Raw genomic sequence first — 20,367 nt, forward strand, 5'->3', positions numbered from 1 at the left:
AGTTTCGGGGAATGAATGTACTATACTAGAATTTTATTCGTTTAAATACCAAAGTTATAATGATATAGATAAAAAATAAAGTTAAGAGAGACAGGTGTTTTGGGAGTGGAGAAGGAACGGAGCTCCTGTGCCATTCACATGTGTATGTGAAAGTCAGAGATATCAAAAGTGACATTAAAGTAATCTGTATATTTATCAAAAATATAATCTTTAGACGATGGAATATATCACGGCCTACGATTCAGCCATACAATTATAAGTACTTTGTATATAATAGAGTTCATTGAGTACTAACAAAAAAAAAAAGAAAGAAAAGAGAAAGAAAGAAAGAAAAATGTATAAGTACTATTCAGTACTGTTTGTGCTTGCACGATACATACTCGATTCATGATCCATTTAATTATGTTTAATTACATATCGATATTATGTAGTCTGTCAGATGCCCGATTATATTGCCGATAAGGAAAAAACGAGTAAGAATAACGAATGAAATAACAGTGAATAATAATGGAAATAATAGTGGAATAATAGTGAAACACAATAATATCCTACTCCGTTCCTTATTCTTAAAGATTGTGAGAATGATACATATTCCTCTTTCATATTCGCCTAGCTCGTTAAAATAACAAATCCAGGGAAATAATGGAGGAGCGTGTAACATGGCTAGCTCCAAAGTTGACAGGAATTTAAATATGCAATGCACACACGCTGAGATGGTACGATATTCAATCGATATTCTTTAAGATAAAGAAAAAGAGAAAAGAATATTTCTCTAATAAAGCACTTATATAGAGGATCTCTTAAGGCACACACAAAACTCCACATAATAAACATACAAGTAATGATATCGATTATGTACCAAGCTTTTTCTTTTGGCCACTAGTTACTAATTGGGCCATTAAACGTGCGCGTTTGTATCCATGTGCAACGTAAGGGTCATAAACAAACGAATTCTCCGCTCGACCTGGGACATATATAACAATGCAGAATGATGTAAAGTAGATCGTTCGTTAAACTTTTTTCTCTCTTTCCCTCTCTCTCGTTCATTTGTACTGCGCTCTAATATACATCGTAGTTGTTCAATCGCACGACTGGTCTCATACGTTTTCTTTCTCGTATGTTAACAAATTTCTATTCTAAAATATATTCAGGATAATGTCGAGGCATTATTTTGTAATTAGCTAAAAACTGTACCCGTTCGTGCTGCGTATGCCGATGCGATTGTGGCATAGTTATTATATTATAAATAGAGTAAATATATATTATAGAGAATGATTACCTAACTGCATTATAGGAAAATCTAGAAAACGTATTTGGAGAAAATGACAGAGAAGTCAATATAGATTCGCAACCTTAAGGTTAAAACTACATAAAAATGACGATAAGAATCGACATTGTTACTAAAACAATTCTTAGCTTCTGTAATCAAATAAAGTCCGAAGAATGAGTATGTATGTCTTTTGATCTTATCGGTTACAACCTATTACAGTTCAACAAATTACAGTTCAAAAATGTTAATATCGCTACAATAGTTAGTAGTTATAATAGATTTATAATGTATGAAGTACAAATATATATATATATGTATACATACATATATATATGTGTATATATTTATATTATATGTATATATTATTATATATATACAAATTTATAATATATTCAATTAATTAATAATTAATAATTAATAAGTTTTGTGTAAGAATTCCTGCGAAGGATTCAAGACCGCTACTTTAATTGTTGGGCATAACTTTATTTAACGATTTAAAGATGTACTGATATACTGATGTTTTTTATACCAAATCATAAAATCATAAAAATGAAAAAAAAAAAAGATTAAATTATATTTGCTATGAAAGTACCGCTGGCCTTGAATTTTCCGGAAAAGTTCTTTCGAACCTTTCGAATCTGCTCGAACAACCCAATAGAATTGGTCAATCTTTGTATAAACTACAAAAGAGATAATTTTCAATATACTTTTTTGAGATATTTAAGCGACTTTGCAAGAAAAAAAAGACAAGCTGAGATCGGGTACAGCCTCTAAGCCAATAATCGTTAAGAATACGAAATATCGATGGTTTTCACGTGCAATCTTCACCGCGCGATAAATATCTAAAATAATTCGTCAAGTACTACCTAGTGCCACAGTAGCAAAATATGTCATGCCAGCATGTTCCGCTCTGTGTTGCTCGATGTTGCTTTCAGTGTAGGTTTCGCCGACGAGAGCACCGAGTATCGTCGGCCATTCTGCATGTGTTAAGAACGATCTTGCTTAGTAGGCAAGAGATTTGTTCTCTCCTCGTCCTCACTCGTCTTCTTGACGGACAACATTCGCGCTGCCTCTGAATGTCGGGCAAAAGTCTCCGAGTCTAGGTCAAGTTTGTTCTGAATATCCACCGGACTCGTTTGTACCTTGAATAAGCATATATTTCAACTTAAGACGACGAAGCTTAGAGATAAATCTTTTAAAGAAACAAGATTAATTTTTGTGTGTATGTATGTGTGTGTGCGCGCGCGTATACAACTTAAATGAAACAGAGAAAATCTTGAACTTATGCATACGCGCGATATAAATCTTACTATTGTATACGCAAACAATGGCATGTTAACACATTAACTGCCACAATAATATTAGGAAATGGTGTGTTTCCGACGCTATTTTACAATTAGTACATTACTTTAATATGTTATATTTAATTACATTTACTATTAAAGCAAAACTCATCGAAAAGAAACATGTAAGTGGACTGACAGTTGACAGTCAATGTATTAAAAGCACAGATATAGAAAAATGAAATCTGTAAAAACCTTCGTTGACAAACTCTTCGCTTTTCCATCGTTCCGCGGTGAAATGGACTTCGAATTGATAACCGGGCTGGCGCTAGCTGGAAGCGGCGACGTCGGTGCCGTTACGCTGCGTATAGGCGAATGGATAAGGTCCTTTGTCTTCTCATTTTCCGCCGACTTATCCGAGGGTAATATCGGCGATTCAGGTACACTACGATCGTCCTCCTCCAGTGAATGTAACAACTGTTTTTTGTTGGAAAAAAATTAATAAAATCATCTATATGATTTATCTTTCTCTCTACGATATTAATAAAAAATTTATAATATATCTAAGATATTTAAAATTAAGTAAATCAATAAAATTCATTAAATTAGTAACTAAATTAATATTTTAATGAATAAAAGTTATTAAAGAAAATAAATATTTAACTTAGATATATTTAACTCAGATACACGAAGAAAATCAACGTGTGGTTATTTATCATCTTGTCCATTCGCGGTTGGTTATAATAGAGTTGTTCTGATATTTAAAGCGTTTTATGATCTATGCGATGCGAGTTACCTTCTCCACCTCGTCGTCGAACTGTTCCTGACTAGGCAACGGATCCTTTTGGCTTTTCTCCAGTAGTGTGGCGCGCTTTGCCGCAAGATACAAAGATCGCTTGACCTTCACGTAGAATACTTCGGTGACCGCGCGCACAGTGTAGTCCGGTATGAAAGTGTGGCGCAACATGGAATCCAAATTAACGGACTGAATGCTCCCTACCGTTTGCGGATTTGCATTTGTAGGTGACTCGGCTGAAAATGATGAAACATTTCACATTTAACCGACGATCCACATTTGAAGATAAATATATTAGTTAAAATACTATAAGTACTGATTTTTGTCGGAACATTAAGATATTACCAATTCCGATGTTAGCGGTGAGTGCTTGAGATCCGAAATATGTGAACGGGCCGCTCTCGAACATCATGTTCTCTTTGCCCACTGTCACCTCGACGCGACCTTCTAGAATCAACACGAAGTAGTCGACAGCTTTTCCTTGCTGATAGATTATCGCAGCTGGATCCGTTTTAGCTTTCTCGCGCGACTTTACTTTAATATGATAAATAATATCCTGTTTCAGTAAGCGTCGCAAAATTGTCTCCGATATGACGTCTGGCTTAAACGTGTCCACAGCTGGAAAAACCACACGTTACATAATTATACCCAATCCAACGTGAGTATCTTAAAAATAATCTGTGAATGCTTTATAGTATGTAAGACAATTCTCCTCATACTTGTGGACAAGTATTGGTACATCGCCAAGGTCAACTGTGGGGAGATGTGAATCCGTTGGTTCTCCTTTTTCTCCGCGAATATCGTAAAGTCCTTCGGCATTTTCGGACGAACCTGTCGCTTACGTTTACTCCTGTTATCCACTGTAAGGGACAAGGTTTTGGCGTTAAACGTTTTACAGGGCTAGCGTTCAGACACGAGAAGAGAAAATCACAATTCAAGCAAAATAAGTTTACAGCGAGCGCGAATAAGCGATAAAAACAAAACCTACTAAATACATCTGTCTCATCAATAATCTCAGCCTGAATTAACTCTTCGATAACATCTTCCAATGTAACCAAACCAATCACCTCGTAAAACGGATCACCTTCACCTTCGTTGTTAACTCTTTGTACAAAAGCCATGTGACCCTTGTGACCTGGAAGTGTCAATTACGTCACTCGTTCATTCAAAAATAACTTCATCATTGTTATTAATTATATATTATACGTTATATATTATACATTTTACGTTTTCGATTTTTTATCATTATTTTGCATCGATTCAGAGAGAAAGAAAGGAAGGGAGAGGGTATTTTCAGTGCATGATTACGTACCTTCTTTGAATTGCTTAAACATTATATCCAATCTAACATCCTCAAAGATAAAATTACATGGATTTTGATAAAACTGGCAAAGTGTCTTGAGCGGCATATTATCATCGGGATCGACGAATGCGAGATCTTTGATATATAGCATCGTCACTATATTTGTTCTCACATTTTCGTACACCGGTATACGGGAGAAACCTACAAATAAAGCAGGATTAACTCTACCATTTTCATGTCACTAGATAAAATTAATACGAAAACCTGCATTCAATCGATTTAGGTAACTAGGTAGTCTTGATAAGGGAAGCTAAATGCTTATCTAATGTGAGATTTATCTCTGTAAGAAGAGCACTTAATTGAATTGATAACATCTGCGAGTCACAGTGGTATGGCGTTTCTTACGAGTAGGAGCGAGTGAGCGAACATCGTTAAAGCACGCTTGAAGTATCTTCGCATACCTGATTTCATAATTTCAGACACAGTTTCAAAGTCTAGAACAGCATTATAGTTCAACATATATACATCTTCGATTCTGGTCATTACATCTGCTACGGTCTTCTTCCGCAGTTCTAACGCTCCTGCAATTATATTTACTTCATCTTTCTCTAAATCGTTGTATTCAGTCGTTACCTAGAAAGGTTCCTGTATAGTACGCGTTAATACATCAATTTCAAATAATCATGCATATCTCAAAGATATTTCTAATCAGATTTTTCTATGACGTATGCTCGAAAACTTGCAAGCATTATTAACTCCCGTTTAAAATCAAATTCATTAACGAAATCGGCTAATTACAATTACTCGTACATGTTAGAGATATGTTAATGTATACCGCGAGAAGTATTCGCACACCGTGACATAACTACATAAGTACATAACTATAACTATTTTGTTTCTTTCAATATGTATCATCATGCAATTCACATAGTTGTTTAACATTGCTATTTAGTCATTTAATTTCTTACCTTGACCAACTCTTTCAATCTTTCTCGATTGTACACATTTCCTATCTCTTCACCGAGAATAACATCTAGAATCTTACTGATTGGATAACTTAACGGAAAAGTCACTAACATTGTCAATTTAGTCAAAAAGATAGTTTTTGCGCCGACGCACAATCCGTGTCTGCTGCAAATAGCCTGTAAAACATACATTTTTAACGTGTTGAACTATCAGAAATGTTACAACAATTAACGCGGATAAAGCGTTCGCTACAGTTAAAAAATTTACAACTTACTGCAACTTGTAATTTATATTAAAAAAACAAAATTTATGAAAGGATCTATATTAAAAAGATAAAAACTAATGAAAAGATAAAATCTATACTAAAAAATATTTTTCACATAATTTACTATTTGCAAAATTATAAAATAATACTAAAGGATACTGATTCAGAGTGTAGGAGAGAAACTTTTTAATTCTCAAATGAAGATCGAGAGAAACTTCAATATAGCAAACGTACCTGCGGTGAAATTTCGCCAAAAATAACGATAGCTAATGTTGAGCAGATAACAGCGACCAATCCGGATGTCAGATCATCTAATAATATCGTAAACACCGAATTGACAAGAACATTGGAGAACAAGATTGAACACAAGAGATAATTCCCGTGATTTCTTACCGGCTGGATAGTTCTCGCGTATTGTTTCTCCTGCAATATAAAGATAACATATGCGTTATCAGCGGAGGAAGAGGAACGCAATAAGATGACAAGAGAATAAACCCGCTCACTTTTTCCGTGCCAGTATTGCAGAGTATTTTCAATTCAGTCCTATCCATCGCCATTAAACCCAGATTGAGACCAGAAAATAGTGCAGAAAGACTGAGACAAATGAGAATGATCAAAATAGTGACCCAGAGCGGTAATAATTTCTCATATGTGCGAATCTGAAATTCTTGATTTGTAAAACATTGTTCTACCTACTAAATAAAATGAACTTTATAATTGTTCACACGAATGTGTCTCTGAATGCAAAGAGAAAATAGAGGAAAAGGAGGAAAGAAAAAAGGAAGCGGAAGAGTATGAGAGAGAGAGAGAGAGAGAGAGAGAGAGAGAGAGAGAGAGAGAGAGAGAGAGAGAGAGAGAGAGAGAGAGAGAGAGAGAGAGAGAGAGAGAAATACTCACAGTATTGTATAGCGCAGTACCTTGATGCTTGAAGAGGACTAGGTCTTCCTTTGGACTGTCTTTCTCGAATGTTGGTTTTTTCGCACATATATAAAACGGTGATCCCGGAGGAAGTATTACGCTAATAGTTGCTGTACTTCCTTCTACCTTCTCTACCTGAAAGAACAAATTTAATTCTTGTGATAAATAAAATCATCAAATTAAGTCTCAATTGATTTGCAATTTATAGTGTAAAAGGCTCTATAAGAGCTTGTATAAAGACTTTTCTGTCAATTTTGTAATTACCCCTGCACTGAGAGAAAAAACAAAATGAAATTGAAAATATTTATTCGATGAGTACTAATAGCATACACATATTTACTTGTACTAACATACATAGTTTTACATTGCAAACAAATTTCTTCCTTATGAGAAAATACACATCTTCTTAGATCTAATTTTTTATGGAAGCAATTGTGTATTTTATTCAAACTAAAAATTTGGAATTAGATACATGTGTGTAAATAGTACACACTGAATAAATATATTTCTTACTTTCAGATATTTTTCCTCTCAGTACGCGCACATTTCACTCACGAAGCAATTGTGAATAAATGATATAACACTCACACGAAACTCGTTACTCTTAATTTTGTCGCAAACAGTGCCTCTTTTCGCCGGTACGTCGGTAAATGTGATCAATGTGTCTTTTGTGATACCGGTGCCAAACAACCGAATCACCGCCTTGGTGCCGACCAAAATTTCGGGAATTCCTTCGTCATTGTAACTAGGTTCCTTGTCGGCCATCTCCACCCGTAAACCTTCGATATGCATGTCCGTATCGTTTTGCGAAGTCTCGGAATCATCAGGTTGGGTGAGTGGGTCGTTCCGTCGTGAACGATGATATCCCCTGCAGACAAAAATTACCGTCGATATAAATAAACAAAGTGGGTCTGCATCCTTTCTCTTATTTCGTTGTGTTTTCGTACTGTCTTCGTCGTGCTTTCCATCGCTCAGTTCTGACGTCCCGAGTCTTGCCACACGCTCTCAAACTTACATATGTATATATACAAGGTGAATGCAAAAGTTTTCATGGATTTCGTGGTGAAAAATGAAAATAATTTTATTAGAAACTGTTTTTTATCTTTTACCTGAGAAAAGTTAGCGAAAGATAATAGAAAATAATGATGATCACTCGATAGAATGAGAAATCATTTTTAATAAAATTACTTAGTCCACACATACATACATACATTTTTCTATCACGAAATTCACAAGAACTTTTACATTTACCCAATATACGTGTAGAAAAAGAGAGCAATGAACTAAAAGGCTAACGCGTCAAATCGACCGGGACGCATGAGACGTTATCAGAGTTCGTCTCCCAGAGATATCAATTCCAGGCTAATCTAAGAATGAATCACTGGGAAGCATGTATGTAATGAGAGCCCTTTTACAAATAAGGCTATCGCCCCGCGGGTGAAATATTCAAACAATGATACTTCGCGAATTATCGTTGAATGCAAAACAAAAAGAGAAAGAAAATTCCTATGTCTGTGAATGTAGGAAAAGCAAACCAAATGTTGCTTTGTTTAATATTTTTCTCTAATTTTAATATTCTTCATTAAAGTACTAAACTTACCAGGATTTAGAATATGCTTCAAATAAATTCAATGCTTATGACGAACTTATAATAGACTTACAAACCTATGAATACATGAAACAAATATTCATAACATTTACTTCAATACAATATGTAGTTTGCCACTTTGTGTTCAAAAGATATCACAAAAACGGATTGCGTGTAATGTATTCCCTACATATTCGAGATATACAAATCTTATGTACAGAAAAATGTATCGAGAATGTTTGTATGTCCAAATTTTCTGTTTGAGGAATACATTTACCCTCAATATACATCTATATTCAATATGACTGAGGAACGTTTGTGCTTATATAGATATACATACACACACAAGGTTAATCACTTAACATTAGATTTCAAAATATCTGTTATTTCTACATATTAGAGAGGTACATATATAAGACAGGTATTAGAGAGGTGTAAGTGTGATTGCGAAATTTTTACCAATGAATATATATATACTTATTATACATTAGAAAACATTCTCAATAGGTACGTTCCTCAATATAAAAAGAACATGGGAAAACTGAACACAGTATATCTTTTGTATAACAGTGCATACATCTCGAATATGTAGAGAATATAGAAAATCTACCTTTGATATCCTCCGAACGTCCTCCGAATTCACATGTGCTATTAGGCTTGAACTTATATTACTTAGTAGAATAATATCGATTATAACATTGCTGTAGCGTTACTGTTGGCTGGTGTTTATCGGGAAGTCACGTTTAATCAGGTCGAGGATATTCCAATTTTCTTTTTTATTGCTGTCCTTATTTTTTCTTTTCTCTTTTTGCTCTTATTCCATTTTATTCTGTTTCTTCTTCAGGAAACGAAAAAGCCATAAAGCAATTTATTGGAATCATACGGCCGTATGAAGCGATAAATTCCGCGGCGCGCGCGTAAACAACGCGCCACCATGCAATATTATCGGCGAGGAGGAGACGCGCAATATATAGGTGTCATATACACATATACACACCAGTAATCTATTTTTACTGATTTAGCGCGGGCCAAGTTTGACTATTGAATCGGTCGGTTGGTCGGTCGGCTGCTTGGCCCGCTGCCAGCTAATGACGCGGTCAATGGATACGTCGGGCAACATCGACGGGTAGTTATCGCCGGTGTGTTTCGATGTGAAACGCCGACGATAACGATGACACCGATGACGATGACGAATTCCTTTCGTAGTAATCCTAAATGTATGCGTCTAAAGTTGCGCATTCTTCGCCAGGCCGATAAAATGTATCTCCTTCCTGTCCTCCGCCGCTCCGCTCCTCCTCTCGCCGACATATGTCGTTCTTTACTAACACAGCGTTTTCTATTACCTAATACAAGACGTCGCGTTCCTCTCAATGTTGATGTTGAGTAAACAGTCGCTCGCGGCGGAGCAGAGCTCGCTGGGCGCGATTTAACAAAACTAAACGATCCGTTGTGTTGTATGTGTACGCGCACGCATACACAAAGTTGCTCCTTTGCCTTCGTAAATCAACACGCGTGCTGTGATATTTGTAAGAATGAAAGAGGAAAATGTGGGTCCCATCGCGCGTTCTTTTTTTGTTTTCACACATCGAGGCCGTTCTTCACATCCTTTCGGTCCGTTGGACCTGGGTTCATTCCCAGTTGTGGGGAAGATCAAACGGATTGAATTGGAACTTTAGGAGAGGAAGAGGAAAAAAAGGAAAAACAAATAGGACGTTTTGTGTACATAGAGAATTATGAAATCACAATCTAAACAGTACAGAACATCCTGTAATCATTATGTACATGTCGATAGGTCTATTTTGTAACTTTTAAAGATATAATGTTTTTAGTCACATGTTGTCGATACATAGTTTTTCTATCGTGTATTACATCTGCGCAACGACAATCTAAGGATATGGAAATTACTGTTAAAAGTTACAGAATAGACCCAAAAGATATCCTGAATATATTCTCCAGGATGATTTCAGGATGTCTGTGCTATCTGGAAAGTTTCTCCATGTTATCTTGGAGAGCCTTTAAGTCTGAGTTTTGTTGTCAAACTGATATCTCACAATGTTCGTGTACAAATTTGATCTAAGAAAACATGACATCCAAATGTTGTGTGTTGGCTTGTGATTACTCAAGCAATTGACCATTTGTGTATATAGTGAAAAATTTGCAGACGGAAGATGTATTCTCAAACTATGACCACTATACAAAAGATACAGTTAGAGATATCAAAGTGAAATATACACACGTATTTCAGACATATTGTAGAGATATGTAATAATTACCTATCATATGTAGAATAAGATATTCATAAGGTACCAATTCTGCATATGAAATTTATGCCTCATTTTGACTTTGGTATAATAAATCAACTTCTGTCTTCTCAATTCTCAGTTACCTTTTTGGCAAGGTCCTTGTTTGAACTTTTACCACACAATCAACACTTTTTCTCTCAATACCAAGCTAATTTTAAAAACTGTCTATACTTGTCCAACATGATGGATGCAGTCAGACTCACAAGATTCACGAGGAGGTACAGAGTAAAAAAAGCAAGGACCAAGATAGAAGCACAGGAAACAATCTGAGGAAAAGTTAACAGACTTGTCAGCATTGCGAAGAGATGGGGGCAAGGAGGAACGTCGACGGAAAGAGAGAGACGAACATAGGCACAGAGAAGGAGACAGAGATAAAGACAGAGAGAGAAAAAAAGAGATGACTTAGGGTGCGTTCCGTTTCACGCATATGCGCGTATTTATCTATAGTTTATGTTACGTATACTATAAAAAAAGCGCGCATATGTGTGAAATGGAACGCACCCTTAATGTCATGTCTGGTTATGGAAATCAGGAAGTACGTTTCGTATGTTCTCTTGTGTCTATCTTCTTATAATACTGATGATCCAACAAATTTAGATAAATACAGAAATAAGTTCTCGGATCTGAACATAACGAGGGGTTTTCCGAAGAGTTCCAACAGTAACTCGTTCAGCGGTTCGATCGCAGCTAACTAGAGAAAGATGAGACATGCATAGGATATCGAAGAAAGCTACTGGAAGCTTACTTACTCTGATCGTACCGGGAATTTGATTGAGATGTGTTCGCCGAGGCTCGTCCACGTCTCGTGCTCGTTGTCTCTCAGGCAGAAGTAGATTAAGGCGACATTCGGCTCGGGCTTGTTGCGAAACTGATAGATCCCGCGGTTGGTCGCATGCGACGTCCACACGAGGTCCAGGGTGTTGTCCGGAAGGCGTGGACACTCGCCACGCGGGTGTAGCGACCATCGCAGCGTAAAGTTGGGACGATTAAACGCGGTGCCAAGGAACTCGACGAAGAGGTGGTGGTGGTCGTTGGCGGAGGTAATGTTGACAGGCATTGACAACGCGAGCAGTTCCGGTGCTGTTATCACGCGTGCCGAACTTACCGCGAACCGCGCGTCGAGCGTCGCGAACGACGTGTCGACGTGACCGTTGTCGCCACGAGCGACCACCTTGGCGACCTCGCTGGACGTCGCCGTCGACGCGTTATTCGTTAACTGTGCGACAAGCGCGTGAACGAGCAACAGAAGAATTGCCGGCTGTGCTGTGAACAAACGGCCAACATGTTGCGCCATCATACGAGCAACGTATCCTGAGACAAACTTCACTCGCTCCCGTTGCGGTAGTGTTGTATTTATGTATAACGCGCTCGTCGACTGCGCGCCCACGCATGCGTATGCGACCGTCGACTACGCACGCCTCCGCGCCGCGCGGTGTTGGATTCCTGTGCGCGGCGCGGCCATCAATAACGGCCCGCTAGTTCCGGTTAGAGATTCTTAATCAGAGATCGGCAGATATGTCGTCATGGAGTAAAACTGGATATGACGTGTCGGTGGCGGTCTATTTTGAATTTATATGAATATACAAGAATGATATATACTTTTTCATTTTAACATAAGTATATGATGAATAGTGCTATAATAATTATATTTTTATATTATACATTGTGTATTAAAAATACAATTTATTTATTGTATTTAAAGTTGTAGAAAAGAAATGCAGATTATAGAATAGATATAACATGTGTAGGTATAATTGTAATGGATAAATGTGAATAATTGTGTTTATTTCCAATTAAGTGTTGAATATAATTTTTATATACAACTGTTCATTTACATTGTTTATTATTATATTTTGTCGTTTTTTATATATATTTATCTAATAACACATATATAATTACATATAATTATATATATAACTATACAAAATTATAGAAAAATATATAAAATTATGTATGTCAAGTTATTATATAATTATATATTTATTTTAAATTTTATTTTAATTATATATAATTTTATATGAAAGCACCTCAATTTATATATGATTATATATACTTATATATAGGATTTGTCCATATACATATATATATGGATAAATTTATATTTAATTATATATATGATTATGTATGATAATAATATATGAAATTGTGATACTTTTATATAAAATTACATAATAACTTATACATAACCCTGGTAGCAGACTGACGTCAAATGATGTACTAATGACGTCTTAATGACGTTAGCTAACGTCATTAAGACGTCATTAGTATGTCATTTGACGTCAGTCTGCTACCTGGGAATTTTATATATTCTATATATTTTGTATAGTTTTATATAATATAAACATATATAATATAAAAAATTTTTTACTGGATATGTACTTGCCGCCCAGACTGCACCGGACATCCAATGGATGTACGTTTCACATCCAATTTATGTCCGAATGTCCGATTTACGTCTGTGGACATAAATTGGACGTAACAAGGATGTCCTTATTGGATATCGGACCTGTAAGACGTCTGATGTACGGTTGCGAGCATAAAGGTTTGTGACCGTTGTTTTGCAACTTTCGGAACGCATCCCGACTCGAGAAGAATGAGAGTCACTGCTCCGCCTGTGGAGCACGCCTGCGCAGTGACTCACGACGAAAGGCGAGAAATGAAATATACGTGGTGGGACATATTATAATAATACAGACTCAGATGAAATGAATACTCCTGTATTAAATGGAAATGAGGGAACACAGAACAGACAAGAATCATCCGATGTAAGTCTTATACTCCGGAGGACATCCGAAAAAGATAAAATACGAACTTAATTAAGAGAATTAAGCTGCATTACGATAGTTACGATTCTGTTATACATTTATATATAATTTATTGTTCCAGCAACAGCCATCTTCTGTAGCAGAAGCAATGATATTAGATACAGAAGCAGCTGTTATAGCGAATTTTGAATTTTTGGGACATACAGACATGGACATGGAAGAGGAAGGAGATGGAGACGATGAAATTTATGATGCAAATACAGATACCAAACCAAATAAAGTAACGCTTACTATCATCTTGCGTTTTAATGATATTGTTCACGCTATTTGTTAACATAATTTCTTATTTTTCAGGCATCTATCCCCCTTCTAGCGGGAAGATGTTGATACAGATACAGAGGCAGAAGTATTAAATGAATTAAATCTCCTCACAGAAATTGAAGAATCGCCACCTGGTTCTATCCACCTGGAAATGAATTCTTCAAAGGGGTTAGTAAATCTCTTTTTATTCGTGTATTTTAAGATAAAATATAAACCTATTACAATAATAGATATTTTGTAATATTGTCACATATAATCACATAATCTAATGATGCCTGTAGGTTTATTACATAGAGGATTACAACAAGATCCAAGACGCCCAAATAATAAAGAAGGCGGTGACTTCACGCTGGAATTCGGAGAATTACAATTATGTGTTAACAATGATGCAGAAATATCGTACGATGTAAGTTCCAAGAATTTTCCCCTGTATTTCAGTTGAGTCGTTTTTTTAGCTATGTAAGTTACAGTTTGAATGAATACAGTTTGATCTCTTCGGACGTTTCGATAATCTCTGCGAGCATCACGGATGTGAGAAGATATCTACATTGAGCGACTGCTACTTTTGCGTAAGCGGATGTCCCGAGCCGAGGTACGATCACACAAAGTGCTGCATAGAAATGGGTCTAGGTGAGTGGAATAAAAAAATTACATCGTAAAAATAATAAAACATAATAAAACTTACATCGTACGATATTTCTGCATCATTGTTAACACATAATTGTAATTCTCCGAATTCCAGCGTGGAGTCACCGCTTTCTTTATTATTTGAGCGTCTTGGATCTTGTTGTAATCTTCTATGTAATAAACCTACAGGCATCATTAGATTATGTGATTATATGTGACAATATTACAAAATATCTATTATTGTAATAGGTTTATATTTTATCTTAAAATACACGAATAAAAAGAGATTTACTAACCCCTTTGAAGAATTCATTTCCAGGTGGATAGAACCAGGTGGCGATTCTTCAATTTCTGTGAGGAGATTTAATTCATTTAATACTTCTGCCTCTGTATCTGTATCAACATCTTCCCGCTAGAAGGGGGATAGATGCCTGAAAAATAAGAAATTATGTTAACAAATAGCGTGAACAATATCATTAAAACGCAAGATGATAGTAAGCGTTACTTTATTTGGTTTGGTATCTGTATTTGCATCATAAATTTCATCGTCTCCATCTCCTTCCTCTTCCATGTCCATGTCTGTATGTCCCAAAAATTCAAAATTCGCTATAACAGCTGCTTCTGTATCTAATATCATTGCTTCTGCTACAGAAGATGGCTGTTGCTGGAACAATAGATTATATATAAATGTATAACAGAATCGTAACTATCGTAATGCAGCTTAATTCTCTTAATTAAGTTCGTATTTTATCTTTTTCGGATGTCCTCCGGAGTATAAGACTTACATCGGATGATTCTTGTCTGTTCTGTGTTCCCTCATTTCTATTTAATACTGGAGTATTAATTTCATATGAGTCTGTATTATTATAATATGTTCCACCACGTATATTTCATTTCTCGCCTTTCGTCGTGAGTCACTGCGCAGGCGTGCTCCACAGGCGGAGCAGTGACTCTCATTCTTCTCGAGTTGGGATGCGTTCCGAAAGTTGCAAAAAAACGGTCACAAACCTTTATGTTCGCGACCGTACGTCCATCGGACATCTATCGAACGTCCTATGTCCGAAGTTGTGACAAACGTACGTCGTGCGGACGTCGTCTTTTGTAAAATAAAATGGACATGTAACGGACGTCCAATGGACATCCGTGTGCTGTCTGGGCGGTTATTATATATATGTATGTTTTGATTGCATATATATATATATATGTATGTTTTGATTGCATATATATATATATATGTATGTTTTGATTGCATATATATATATATATGTATGTTTTGATTGCATATATATATATATATATGTATATAGTGACCTGATGGACTGAGACCATCCAAGTTTATCCATCCAGTTTAATTGCAGTTGTAATCTTGTATCCTTGATAGCCCATGTTCTCCTGGGGACGTCCTGAGGATGAAGAAACATCCCCAAGACGGCCTCAAGATGTACTCTGGACGTTCTCTGGACATCTGTGCTATTAGGGATCCTACTCATAAGGTTGAAATTCAATTTAATAGCTGGATTTAATAGCTGGATGTATATCGGATGATAAATGAACCTAAGAGTTTGCAATCAGAAATATGAACTTACAATAAATATAATAATAAATACTACATTAAATTATTGATAGTGAAATATATATTTTATCTTGCGTCTTAACGAAAAATTATTTTGACGGATAATTATGTCGGATAAAGATTAGGCTTTCTGCGTTATGATATATATATCTTTCTCTTTCACTTCCGGTTTTACCCCATGCGACGCGACCCAATCAGCAATCGTTCACTCATCGGCCGATCTCTGTTTAAGAATTTCTAGTTCCGGTCAAGGTCCGTAAATAGAGACAGAACGAAGTCAGGTTCTCTCACGGCCGCCATTTTGGAGCCAGAGAATCTGTGTGGCGTACGTGATACTATGTACGTGTAGTATTATGATTCAATTGTGTGAGTAGTTAATCAGCTGAGCTACGGTTGCCGCCATTTTCGAGCCAAACCGTGTGAAGTTGATGAGAGGGCCTGATTCTCCATCTTTCTACTTACGGACCTTGGTTCCGGTTTCTTGCTGTTTCTCAAGTGCATCTAATGCGTAGTTCTCTCGTACTCTCTCGTACTCGTATATCATGACTGTTGATCGATATGGCGTTATCGCCACTTATTATATTACAAGTGTCACCTCCTTGCGATCGATTGAGGTGATGAAGCAGAAGTCAAGATTATAATATCTATATATCCTCTTTACTATCTTACCTCTTTATCAATATATATATAAACCAACAAAGCTTTACAAGGCGTAGATCACTTCTTTATAAAAATATGGGAGCTGGAAGAATGCTACTCTACTGTTTTTAAACAAGTGAACTGCGATCATCGTTACGTGTAATTGGCTGGTCTCAACAAATGTCATTGGCTAACGAAAGGGTACTGCACTTAGTGCACTGGAGTGCAGTATTGAAGTGTACAGTCGCGGACATAATAGTTTGTGCCCGTTTTTTATAACTTTCGGAACGCATCCCGACTCGAGAAGAATGAAAGTCACTGCTCCGCCTGCGGAGCACGCCTGCGCAGTGGCTCACAACGAAAGGCGAGAAATGAAATATACGCGGTGGGACATATTATAATAATACAGACTCAGGCTGATATTACGGGTACGTTCGGGCAGCACGCTATTAGCGCTAACACATCATTCTATCTTTGTCGCTCATTAGATATGCAACAAGAATAGAATAACACGTTAGCACTATTTTGCGCTAATAGCGAGCTCCCCGAACGTAGCTTACATGTGTCGTACGACGCTCTTGTCGGACGTTCTAATTGGCTGATACTGCGCATGCGTTCATCTGTACGACGAAATTTTGTTGTACATATGTAATATAGTTTGTCGTACATATGTAATATAGTTCGTTGTCAACATATCTACAGCTTACGTCGTAAAGTTTATCATTTGTTTATTGTTTATGATATTCAAAAATTGTTTCGGTACTTGCAAAAATATTGTAAATATTAAAAAGAGAGATAGTATTATTTTTATTTTTATAATTATAAGGACAGTTAACAAATACAGTGTTATTTTAGATTATTAACTATTTAAGGAACATCAAAGTGATTAATTTAAATGAATGATATAAATTATCAATTACAATGTGCAATAGCACAAGTGGTACGACGAAGGAGATTATGCATTGCAGCATTATTATTATTGAATCGAAAAAGAAGAAATAAACAGAGGAGATGGGTATCAAATTTTCTTTGTAAGCAAAAGACTCATGGTGCTTATTATATAGCAATACCAAAATTATTAAGAGATCCTAATTTATTTATAAACTATTGTCGGATGAGTGCAACACTATTTAAAGAGTTATATACTTTAATTGTACCAAAAATCACAAAGCAAACACTTTGTCGAGAGCCAATACCACCTGATCAACGTCTGCTGCTTATCAGGTATGTAAATATGAAACCGGAATTTTTGTATAGAAAATACACGTTTATTGTATGAAAATGATAAAAAATATTTTATTCGAAGTATTGCCCATCGTTAGCTATACATTTTTCCCACCTGTCTGACAATTTGTGGATGCCACACCAAAAAACTGTTGCTCTTTTGAGGCAAACCAGTCATCGAGCCATTTTCGTACATATTCGTAAGAAGTGAAGCGCTGCTCAGCAAGTGCGTGTCCTATCGATGCAAATAAGTAGTAATCGGACGGAGCCAAGTCTGGTGAGTAAGCCGCATGCGAAAGTATTTCCCAACTAAACGCCTCTATCGTTCCCTCGACCAGTTTGCTGTGTGTGATGGTGCATTATCATGAAGCAAAATTACTTTATGTTGCCTTTTTTGATATTCTGGTCGTTTTTTACGCAAAACTTGATTCAAATCGATCATTTGTTGTCGGTAGCGTTCAGTATGAACGGTTTCGCCAGGTTTTAGCAGCTCATAATAGATCACACCTTTCTGATCCCACCAAACACAGAGCATTGTCTTCCGTCCATAGCGATTTGGCCTTGCAGTCGATGTCGATGGTTCGCCTGGAGTTACCCATGATCTTTTACGCTTAGGATTCTCAAAATATATCCACTTTTCATCGCCAGTCACAATTCGATGAAGAAATTACTTTCTTTTGTACTTGGCGAGTAGCATTTTGCAAGTGGTTTTTCGGTTTTCCTGCTGTCTTTCATTCAGTTCATGTGGAACCCATTTTCCCATCTTCTGGATCTTTCTATAGCTTTCTCCTATGGCTTTCAAACGTATGGAGACGGCTTCTCGTGTCACATTTAATTGATCCGCGAGTTGTTGCGTTTGAGTGTCATCCTCATCCAATAAAATGCTTGCAATTCGCTGTCTTCAAACTTTTTCGGTGGTCTTTCACGTTCTTCGTTTCTCACGTCAAAATCGCCACGTTTGAATTTTTTAAACCACTCAAAGCACTGTGATTTACCAAGAGCATGCTCACCGTAAGCTTCGACAAGCATTCCTTGCGATTCTGCAGCAGTTTTCTTCAAATGGTAACAGAAAATCAATGCTGTCCGCAAATCGTAGCTTCCAGGCACAAAATTCGACATGTTCAACGCTATTATAAACTATGCTGTTGTATGAAACTTGTATTGTTGTGAGTTGAAAATCTTTGTCAGATGTCAACAAATGGAAATGGCGCCAACGACGCTGTTTGACGGTAACTACATTGACAGCTAGGGTCATCTATGGGTAAATTCCGGTTTCATATTTACAGATCTGGTACATTAAGGTACAAAATTTATATCAATAACTTGATATAACAATGATTATTACAACAATGATATGATGATATTTAATATAACAATGATATTGACAACAAGTAAAAACAATTACATATTGATTGTTTACTTTTTCTCAATGTTGATTGTACAATTTCTTATTTTCTTATTTAGGTACTTAGCATCTGGAGATTCAATGATGTCATTAAAATATCATTAATATATCAATATTACTTCTTCGATTTCTGATATTTTACTTGATGCACAGTCGCTGCTCCTACTCGGAATGTTAGTAGTAGTACTGAAACATAAAACAAAATTTATATACAAAAATATAATAATAATTCATTATATATATTACTAATTTATTATATACTGTTCCGTCTCATAAGAAAGTAGTTAATAAAAATTAATATAAGAAAACAAAAAAACTTTGTCGGTAAATTATATTTCAAATTATTTATAAAATAATGCCAATAACATATTTCAAATAATATTTGAATATACTAACTTATGAGAATCCTGTATATCATGCAGAAATTTCATATATTCGTACCACTTCCATTTTACAGGTTTGCGACTGAACTATTCTTTTTCTTTATTATATCATTACGGATACGCATATATGAATCTTTAAGGTTTCGCCATTTTTTGCAAGCTTGATGCAAGCAGCATCAGGCGTTACAATTCCTAAAGTTAAATTCCCTAAGTTAAATTTCCTAAGTTAAAATTACATTTTGATAAAAGAAATGAATAATAATTAAAAGATAATATGTAGCTAATTGTATTAAACTTGCTATTTGTGAGTTGCTATTATATCACAAGATCTGTTCGCAAGTGGCAATATATGATCCTATAATTCTCTTCTTTTTTTCACATGTGATATTAGAAGTTCCTCAATGTCTTCTGCAACATAGATATTTCTATAACTCTAGCCAATAGCACGATTATGTCCAAAAACGTCTTAATGACATATTATTGACATTAGATGTTAAAATGTCATTCTGCTATATAGAATGCTATTTGTCGCAGAATTATTAAAATATATTATCATTATTATATTTAACATGTATTGTATAATATCAAATAATATATAAGAGTAAAATAAATTAAAAAATTGCAAATTTTAATTGCATATATTTATAGTATACTATATACGTAGATACAAATTATTTCATGAATTTATAAAAAAATTATACCTGTGTGTATATATACAATAAACTATAAATATATGCA

At 35.7% G+C, this 20,367-nt stretch overlaps 2 protein-coding genes and 1 long non-coding RNA gene across 3 annotated transcripts; 1 reads left to right on the forward strand and 2 right to left on the reverse strand.

The window, feature by feature from the left end:
• Positions 1–1,700: 1,700 nt before the first annotated feature.
• Positions 1,701–12,072, reverse strand: uex (metal transporter uex). Its single transcript, XM_011138220.3, has 14 exons — positions 11,442–12,072; positions 7,390–7,669; positions 6,781–6,936; positions 6,387–6,542; positions 6,118–6,306; positions 5,621–5,794; positions 5,114–5,285; positions 4,662–4,853; positions 4,338–4,484; positions 4,069–4,209; positions 3,695–3,967; positions 3,350–3,585; positions 2,809–3,030; positions 1,701–2,412 (listed from the first exon to the last, which is right to left on the reverse strand). Exons 1-14 carry the CDS (start codon positions 11,987–11,989, stop codon positions 2,257–2,259), a joined length of 3,042 nt encoding a protein of 1,013 aa, XP_011136522.1. The 5' UTR covers positions 11,990–12,072; the 3' UTR covers positions 1,701–2,256.
• Positions 12,073–13,943: 1,871 nt separating this feature from the next.
• Positions 13,944–14,587, reverse strand: LOC112590317 (uncharacterized). Its single transcript, XR_003114115.1, has 2 exons — positions 14,464–14,587; positions 13,944–14,388 (listed from the first exon to the last, which is right to left on the reverse strand). It is a non-coding gene; the product is annotated as an uncharacterized LOC112590317 (long non-coding RNA).
• LOC112590314 (uncharacterized) lies at positions 14,036–14,704 on the forward strand. Its single transcript, XM_025306422.1, has 3 exons — positions 14,036–14,184; positions 14,264–14,408; positions 14,521–14,704. The coding sequence occupies exons 1-3, from the start codon at positions 14,047–14,049 to the stop codon at positions 14,649–14,651; spliced, it is 414 nt and encodes a 137-aa protein (XP_025162207.1). The 5' UTR covers positions 14,036–14,046; the 3' UTR covers positions 14,652–14,704.
• The last annotated feature ends 5,663 nt before the right edge of the window (positions 14,705–20,367 follow it).

Source organism: Harpegnathos saltator, unplaced genomic scaffold, assembly GCF_003227715.2.
Source record: "Harpegnathos saltator strain DR-91 unplaced genomic scaffold, Hsal_v8.6 scaffold779, whole genome shotgun sequence".
NCBI lineage: Eukaryota > Metazoa > Arthropoda > Insecta > Hymenoptera > Formicidae > Harpegnathos > Harpegnathos saltator.

Coding starts and splice junctions, on each gene's coding strand:
- uex (XM_011138220.3), bottom strand. CDS start 11,989: ATGATGGCGCAACATGTTGGCCGTTTGTTCACAGCACAGCCGGCAATT. Junction 7,670..11,441: donor AAATTCCCGGTACGATCAGA/GTAAGTAAGCTT, acceptor TTTTGTCTGCAG/GGGATATCATCGTTCACGAC. Junction 3,031..3,349: donor TCGACGACGAGGTGGAGAAG/GTAACTCGCATC, acceptor AACAAAAAACAG/TTGTTACATTCACTGGAGGA.
- LOC112590314 (XM_025306422.1), top strand. CDS start 14,047: ATGATGCCTGTAGGTTTATTACATAGAGGATTACAACAAGATCCAAGA. Junction 14,185..14,263: donor ATGCAGAAATATCGTACGAT/GTAAGTTCCAAG, acceptor GAATGAATACAG/TTTGATCTCTTCGGACGTTT. Junction 14,409..14,520: donor CTGCATAGAAATGGGTCTAG/GTGAGTGGAATA, acceptor TCCGAATTCCAG/CGTGGAGTCACCGCTTTCTT.